We start from the raw sequence: 8,938 nt of genomic DNA on the forward strand, positions 1-8,938 counted from the left end.
CAGGCAACGTTGTAATTTTCTTAATCGGTTATTTTGATGTGGCCCTAAAAAAGCTGTGCAATGTTTGATGGATTATGCAAAAATCACTGAGGTCTTAGATGCATAGCTGATGTCCAGATAACTAAAGTAACTATTTTCCCAAAGTGTAAATGCATGTTTGTAGATTTGAAAAAAAAAGAAAAAAGTATGTTATTTTTCAACAGACTTTTTTTTTATTATAGTTTTTCATCAAAAATAAAATTATTTTGTATGAAACTTTATAAGTGTTGTTTTTATTGGTACAGCTATGAGAGGTTTTCTCCCTTTTCACACAATTTATTGCTATTTAACTTTGCAAAATATACACATGAAAAAAAGCTAATTTCTGAGTACTTCATACCAAAACTGTGACATTTAAAGTATAACAAAGTATGGCATTTAAATGCTTATAATGTCACTTTGCGTGAGGAATTATCACTGGGAAGAAATAATTTACAGCATGGTTTGTGTTGCACATGTCAAACTCCCTGTAAGAGCGAAGCCTCGCTCTGCAGCCTCGGTATTAAATCATCCTTTAGTTTGAAGGTCCTGTGCTTTGAGATAAGACACTTTTACATCACGGGGTGGAAAATAGCCTTTGTGATTAATTTGCATCATTTAGCAAATCAACTATCAAATTTACTTGATACATAAAGACTTTTCTTTTAAAAAAAAACAGTACAATCATTTAGTTTAATGTAAGCAGAGATAATCATCAGCGACTCTTACAGCCACAGGGCTACCCATCTAAATAGCCGTCATCATCATGATCATCATCATTATCATAAGCCACTGAAAAGTGATTATTAGAGATATGAGTAAGTTTGAACAGTGGCACAAGCCGCAGCAGATTAAGGAAGCCTGCGTGCCAGATTCTACCACCGCTTCAGCAGGGGAGCAGAAATTAAACTCTATTGTGTGGCAGTGTGTGTGCGTAATCGCTCTGTTCAGAGCCAATGAAGCATGAACGCCCATAGCTGGCCCCAAACTCTATCCGCGTTAAGATGAAGACATCTACAGCAGTGCTTTAGCTGTAATGTCCAAACACTAACGCATTAAACTCATCTGATTACCCTGCTGTTCTTTTGTGTAGCTGTGTTTGGATTTAAGTGCTTAAGACTATAATACAAGTGGCTGGTGCTGCGAGAGGCTTGTTATAGCACAAGCAGATGATGCAAAAATTAATAAATGGAAGAGCTAAAAGTGCATAATGGAAACTATTCAGAGGCTGTAAGTGAAACTCCAATTAGACTCATTAATTCAGCCACAAGTGGTGAACAGTTGGTAACAGAGAATATACTTGACATGCAATTAATCGATAGTGACAACAATGTGCTCAGCATGGAAGTAAACTGTCTTTCAACTGCTGAATTATTCAGCCTTATTCAGCTCATGGCTGCGTGTTTTTTCTTTAATAGGACATTTCCAGCAAATTAACACGCAGGACTGTGTAGAGATTCCTACAAAAGAATGAAGTTTATCATTTACCAAAGTCCTTTATGTCATTTCGAAGGATGCGAGTGATGGGAAAGCTACTCTTATTTTGTCACCTCCGCCAAGGACATGTTTTGGTGGCGAGCACGTTGTTGTTTCTGTAAACACGATAGCTCGAAAAGGTTTGAATGAATTCTGATGAAAGTTTGTGGGGGTGTAAAGTGAGGTCATGGTAGCAGTCTATTAAAATTTAGCTTACACCCACCAAGGGCTTCAAAGTCAGCTTAATGATTTATTGGTCAAAAATGGACAAAAAGCCTTATAACTTATAAACTAGGATTCTTACAAGTATGGTGTGTACTGTCAACATGTAGAATTTACTGTATAAAGATTTCAGATTTGACCTCTGACCTCTTGTTCAAGGTCAACAAATTGAAATAGATCAAAGTCATAATAATGCTAGAGATAGTTGAAACTATGTTTCTTATTGCCATTGTTTGTATTGTGCTATATAACGCAACATTAGACCTCTGACCTCTTCCTTAGGGTCAAATACAGTTTCATATAATATCTTTCAAATGTTTCTAAGGTTCTACTGCCTTTGTTTGTATTGGCAACATTTATGATACCAGTATATATGTATTCTAAATATCACATTATAGTTTGCATTGAACTATCATCTCACATTTGACCTCTGACCTCACTTTTCCATTTCATATCTGCCTTTAGAGAGAGAACGAGCTGCCTAGTTAATCTGAAATATACTGTGGTATAATATTATATAATGATCTTGACTTATTCACAAATCAATACCTGTTGTCCATTAACTACTCCTACATAATGTTTACATAGTCAAACTAAACATCCGTCCACCACCCCAAAGTAAGGAGTGCCCAGAGAGTGAACTAACTTGGTGGAGGTTTGCGCTCTCTGAGTGCTTCTTGTTTTCTAATTGAATCAAATGGAAAACCAAACAATGTTAGTTATTGTTCTGCATTATATATATATATATATATCCAAACACTATAGAAACCAGTATGTCAATGCTGTGTGTTAGCAGAACACCTACTGTGCTGTTACGTCAATGTGTTTCAAAGGGTCTCAATCTCAAGACTACAACAGTAGACCAGCAGCTCCTCCCTCAACACAGCTGATGTCATCCACCTCTCCAGCAGGTGTTCAAAAGCTGCCGACACTGCTCAGCTTCACTTTCCTCTTTAATCGAAACACCAGAAGTTCCACACAGAGAAACACACGCGTCTTGCACCATGAAGACCCTGAACAATCGGGCTGAGAGCCACCTGACTGGGCAAGTGGACTTTGAGTTGGACAAAGTAGGTAATGGGGGCTGGGTGAACCAGAGCTACTGTAGCTCCCCTCCACCCTTCCCCCAGGTCACCACTGTCTTCAACCCCAAACCCCACTTCGAGGGGAACATGAATAGCCTGTACAACCTGGACACCCCGATAGCGCTCCCAGAGGACCCACCAACCAAAGACCAAAGTCTGAAGAAACGAAGAGGCTGCTGCTGTTTTATCAAAGGCAAGAACACATTTGAATCTACCTCATGTTGACATTTCTTCTTCGAATCTCAGCTGTATGAGCAGTGTAACAAGTACGAGTAAAACCAGTCGAAGCCTGGTACACTTCTGCTTGACAGACCAGCAAAAAAACAAAAAAAGCTTGTGTCATGTAATTACATATTGATGATTTAAACTTCTATTTTCCGTAGCACTGTGGGGGACAACGCTGACCAAAAACACCTCTGACAACAGAGAGCAGTTCATCCGAACCACGCTGCGGGAGCTGCTGGTCTATGTCTTTTTCCTGGTGGACATATGCCTCCGTGAGTACTCCACATCAACATTTCTGCTCGTCACTGATCTCAAAAGTTTTGACTGAATGTTCAATATGCTTAATGAATGCTTATTAATGTTCAACACTCTGGTCAATAACTTCCTGTCCACGCTTAATCTTATGATATGAAAAATGTTTTCCTACATTTACAAAAAGAAGTTATTCAGACACATTTTTACTTACCAAAAAATATCCTGTATTTAATTTGCATAATGTTGTCATTGAAATATGGGATACACATCCAAACACATCTAAGTCTACTTTCAAACACTGTATTTGCATTACTGATCACTTTAAAGTGCTCACTGTTTGACAGGCTGTTAGGGCACTCTGGACTGTTGATTTAACAATAAAAGTATCCCCGTTGCTTTAATGGCTTCTACAAAATAGCCTTCCCATTTTTCTTTCCCAAAAGCCATTGTCCAGCTAGGATTGAAAGGGATGTGCCTTTTAGCGATAAGAGCTTTTAGCGTCATCCTTTGTCTGGGTTAGATTTACACTGTTTGATGAGGCCATTTGCGTCAGGACAGCGTGCTCCCTCTTCAAACAAATTACGGCCTCTCATCTGGATCTGTTTGATAGCTAAAGCGATGTAAAAACAAAGCAAAAAAAAAAAAGAAGCCAAACAACAAGTCTTCAATGCAGGTTTGCGTGTCAGCATTCGAGTCTTATCTCAGAAAACTGAATGGAGCAACGTTCAGAGCTGAGCCTGACCAAAGCCAGATAGGAACCAATGACCAGGCATTAACGATGTGATTACGTTGTCTTTCAGTGACATATGGGATGACCAGCTCAAGCGCCTACTATTACACTAACGCCATGACGAACCTGTTTGTGAATACACCCAGTAGCAGTGGGGTTACGTTTCAGTCTATTGGCTCCATGGCTGACTTCTGGACCGTAAGTTTTCCTCATTTTTCCCATGGCAGTGATTTTTCTGCTACTAAATGTTTCTTTCTTTTCATCAACATTTTTTTTTTCATTTCCTTCAAAGCTGAGATGTTCTCAAAATTTTAAGGAACTATATGATTCATTTAACCGAACATGTATATTAGTGCCTGAACTCAAATGGAAACATCTTAAAAACAATTATAAAAACTGATTATTCCTTAAGTACAATATGTTCTTCCCTGCATTACCACATCACTTAAAATGACCAAACAGTGATGTTTGTGTTACTGCTTCTTTCATATCTTTTTCCACATGCTTAAGATTTTAGCAATACTATTAATCTTTACTGATATGTTTATTAGTACATGCAGGAATATAAAAATATGTCCTTCCAACCCCATAAAGAAATGAGTAGTTGTTTTACTAGGCCTAAAAATAAGAAGCTTGGTTTCCAGTGATCCTGCCTGGTAAGTTTCAAACTTAAACACATCTGCTCTCCTTACTTGTAAATGGTAACAAATAATAAAACTCAAAAATGTAAATCTATGCAACATCTATCACATCATATCCAAACTTTTGTCTTGATTTTTTGTAGATGTGTTTTTTTTAGTCGATGGTATCAATTTGAAAATCCTACGTCGGCTCATTTTTGAGTTATTGGGTTTACAAAGTTGGGTGTCCACACCACCTGACGCTTGCCTACCGGTCTATTTCCCCCGTTGCCTGCAGGGTGACAGCAATACCCCAAACCTTTCAGGCTGAGGGGTAAAATTCACTAAGAACACAAAGAAAGGTACAAATCAAACTCTTTCTTTTTATGAAAAGTTCGCCCAGGGCCCACTGTTGAACGGACTCTACTGGACAACGTGGTACAATAACCAGCCCTTGGAAAGCGGAAACACGTCTTTCATCTACTACGAGAACATGCTGCTGGGTGTCCCCAGGATGAGGCAGATCAAGATCAAGAACAACTCCTGCACTGTCTACAGTGACTTCGAAAATGGGATCAAAGGCTGTTTCGCCGTTTACACTAACCAGAAGGAAGACGAGCAGAGCTTCGGCCTCATCAACGGCTCTGCGTAATTCACTCACTGTTTTCTTACTGACATGCAAAGAAGTGCAGAAGCACAATTTAGTGTTCTAAGTATTTGTGTTTTTCCACTGCAGCTGGACCTACCACACAGAGAAAGAGATAAAGGGTTCCTCTTACTGGGGCTTGGTGGCCACCTACAGTGGAGCAGGATACTATCAAGACCTGAGTCGCACACAAGAGGAGAGCGCCAACATACTGACAGAGCTACAGAACAACCTTTGGCTGGACAGAGGAACCAGAGCAGTCTTCATCGACTTCTCCACTTACAACGCGAACATCAACTTGTTCTGCGTCATCACGTAAGGAGCATTACTGCCCATTGCACCTTTACCCACCTGCTGATACCCATCCAGTGGTTGACCAAAGTGTCATCTGCTTCTTCAGGTTGGTGGTTGAATTCCCAGCGACCGGTGGAGCAATCCCTTCCTACCAGATCCGAACAGTCAAACTGATTCGCTACATAACGACCTGGGACTACTTCATCCTAGGCTGCGAGTTGCTCTTCTGTGTGTTCATCTTCTACTACATTGTGGAGGAGATTCTTGAGCTGAAAATACACAAGTTCTCCTATTTCAATAGCATCTGGAACATACTAGACATTGTTGTCATATTGGTAAGAAAAGGTGGTTCAAACATGTCATTTTATCAGATTTTTCAGGGCCTTCTAAAGACTAACAACCTTCTTACAGCTTGCCATTGTTGCCATCATATTCAATGTATTTCGGACCATCAAAGTGGACAGCTTGCTTGGGAATCTGCTGAAAAATCCTAACATCTATTCAGATTTTGAATTTCTGGCATTCTGGCAAACCCAGTATAACAACATGAATGCGGTTAACCTGTTTTTCGCATGGATCAAGGTAAAGAACTGACACCTTTCAGTCCAACATATTGCTTGTGCGATTTTGCTTTGTTGTCTCTCCAGAGAATGTGTGCTTTCTTCTCGTCCTTGTAGATTTTTAAGTACATCAGTTTCAGTAAGACCATGAATCAGCTGTCCTCCACGCTGGGCCGATGTGCCAAAGACATCTTCGGATTCGCCATCATGTTCTTCATCGTGTTCTTTGCTTATGCTCAACTCGGATATTTGCTCTTTGGAATGCAGGTTCAAACATTCAGCACCTTTGTAAAGTGCATGTAAGTCGTGTTGAAAACAATGGCAGGATGAAGGGTTTTAATTGTAACGAGCATCAGTTGATTAGTAGTTCTTTACAATTTTTGTCCACCCCACAGCTTCACACAGTTCCGAATTATTCTTGGAGACTTTGATTTTGATGCCATCGACAGCGCTAACAGAGTCCTTGGGCCGATCTACTTTGTCACTTATGTGTTTTTTGTTTTCTTTGTTCTGCTGGTAAGTCATGCTTCTGCACGAGATAACTGATAATAAAAGCATCTGATCCGAGAAGTCACATTATCTTGTGTATTTTTCCCTCAGAACATGTTCCTGGCCATCATAAATGATACATATGCAGAGGTGAAGCAGGAGCTCTCTGAAAAAGATGAACTACAAATTACTGACATTTTTAAACAGGTAAAAGCAAATTCAAGGAAATTGGCATAAAACTAGACATATTTATGGATGATGTTTTACCAGACTTTTCTTGTAAATCAGAGCTACATGAAGACATTTATGAAGCTGAAGCTTAAAAAAGAGAAAATATCAGATGTTCAGAAGGTTCTACACTCTGGATCTGGAGATCTTGAATTTCAGGACTTCAGAGAAACTCTTAAAGAGTAAGTGACAAAATATCAAAAAGGAACACTTGATTATTTTACTGTTAAACCTGAGCCTCACTTCTGTGATGATTTTGAAGGATGGGACATGGCGATCAAGAAATAAACGCAGCCTTCTCCAAGTTTGACCGCGACGGGAACAAAATTCTAGATAAAGACGAACAGAGGTGGATGAAAGCTGAGCTGGAGCAAAAGAGGGTTTGTGCAAATTAAAAAATAAATATGACTATGTTCATATTTATAAAAAATTTTCTGATCATTTCTTATTTTGATTCCCGATTAACAAAATAAATGTTTCTTATGCTTGTGCGTTTTTGTCAGGAGGCTCTCAGTGCCGAAATCAACAATCTCGGAATGAACTATCAGATGGAATTACACGAGAAGCCTCCTGTCAAATCCAACGAGCACAAGAGCAATTCCAGTCAAACCTTTGTGGAGCGGGAACATTTCTTGAGGTGGGACAAATTTTAAACTTAACCTGCGAATGCACTTATCTCATTCTCCTAACCAGAGTAATACATTTAACTCAATTACCTTTCTATTGCCCCGGAAGTCTGGCCAAACAGGTTCTTCACCTTGAAAGCTCCGTGGCAGGCATTGCGTCCCAGACTGAGCTGATTATGGAGAAACTGGGATTACAAGGGAAAGCTAAAGACGCTGCAACAGCAAAGAAACCGTGACCAGTAACGATGTGAGCAAACATCACTTGTAAACAGCAAGATTACATGTTAGAAATCTTAAACAGCTCCAGAAGAGTACATTCAAGCTACCAAGTGTGTTGTAGTATCTAGAAAATGAGAGTAGACTTTCTTGGTTGCAGTCTTACAAACACACAACAATTAATTTTAAATTGCCCTTATCCAGAAGGATGAAACTGTCTCAGATAGTCATGACTTTGGTCAGTGAGGACAGCACAACAGACGGCAGAGATGTCACCCCAAAGGCAAGCAGTACACAGCTCCACCAGCAAGTGATGTATGTAATTAACCTCTGAGGAAAACAGCTGGATAAAAACTTCCTAATATACATGTTAAATAAAGTACTGACAATACGACATTTCAATATTGAAAGAACAGAAATCATGCAGATATGTAAATTGTATAAATAATATTTTGTCTACTAGCTGACTGCACAGTTTAAGTATATATATATAAAATGTATGTAATATAATATACTTAAATAGAGAAGTTGTGTAATATAATCCAATTCTGGGCAATACATATATCAACTAAATTCCAAGTGAATACTTTGCTTTAATCTATTGATGAATGTTCACATTCGCTTACATTTGCTCAATATCTATTGGCCAATTTTATAGTTTATATGGTTTAGCGAAATGGCTCAATTTTTCAACACCATGCCAAGGTGTAATAATCATACTCATCACATTGGGATGCACTCACTATGAAATGACACCAGTGTTTGAAATCTTGCAACAATTCTTTTCTCAAGTTTTGTTTCAGTAAATCTTTCAGCTCTCACACCATCTTTAAAGGAAGATCAATTTAAACATACAAAATGAATAAAACTTAATACACAGTGTTTAACAAATTTATTAGACCACCACCAAATGTAAGCTTTATACCACAGCTGTCTTAAAATACCAGGGCAGGTAATAACAAAACGATGTTTACGTTTTTGTGATGGTTAACTCACCAAAATAATATTAAAATATAATTATTATTGTCCGTGAATTTTCCATGAATGTACCATTTTACAAGAAAAGTAGTAAAACACATTGTTTTTGATTAAGTTGCAAAATTAGTTAATTTAGTGGTTCAATGTTATGTTTGATTTTTTCTGATTAGTCCAGCGTGTTGGTTCAAATTTGGGTATAAAAATGTGAATTCAATGATTTTTTGGTTCTAAACAAGTTTTGATAGGTTTGTATTTTCTTGTTTTACGAGA

At 38.4% G+C, this 8,938-nt stretch overlaps 1 protein-coding gene across 1 annotated transcript; it reads left to right on the plus strand.

The window, feature by feature from the left end:
• Positions 1–2,720: 2,720 nt before the first annotated feature.
• pkd2l1 (polycystic kidney disease 2-like 1) lies at positions 2,721–7,710 on the plus strand. The gene is made up of 14 exons (XM_005735155.1): positions 2,721–2,994; positions 3,185–3,298; positions 4,082–4,209; positions 5,026–5,279; positions 5,368–5,592; positions 5,678–5,906; positions 5,983–6,153; positions 6,249–6,430; positions 6,527–6,647; positions 6,732–6,827; positions 6,909–7,030; positions 7,111–7,228; positions 7,352–7,485; positions 7,584–7,710. Exons 1-14 carry the CDS (start codon positions 2,721–2,723, stop codon positions 7,708–7,710), a joined length of 2,295 nt encoding a protein of 764 aa, XP_005735212.1.
• Positions 7,711–8,938: the final 1,228 nt, after the last annotated feature.

Source organism: Pundamilia nyererei, unplaced genomic scaffold (genome assembly GCF_000239375.1).
Source record: "Pundamilia nyererei isolate P.nyererei 1_Seehausen unplaced genomic scaffold, PunNye1.0 scaffold00062, whole genome shotgun sequence".
NCBI classification, from domain to species: domain Eukaryota; kingdom Metazoa; phylum Chordata; class Actinopteri; order Cichliformes; family Cichlidae; genus Pundamilia; species Pundamilia nyererei.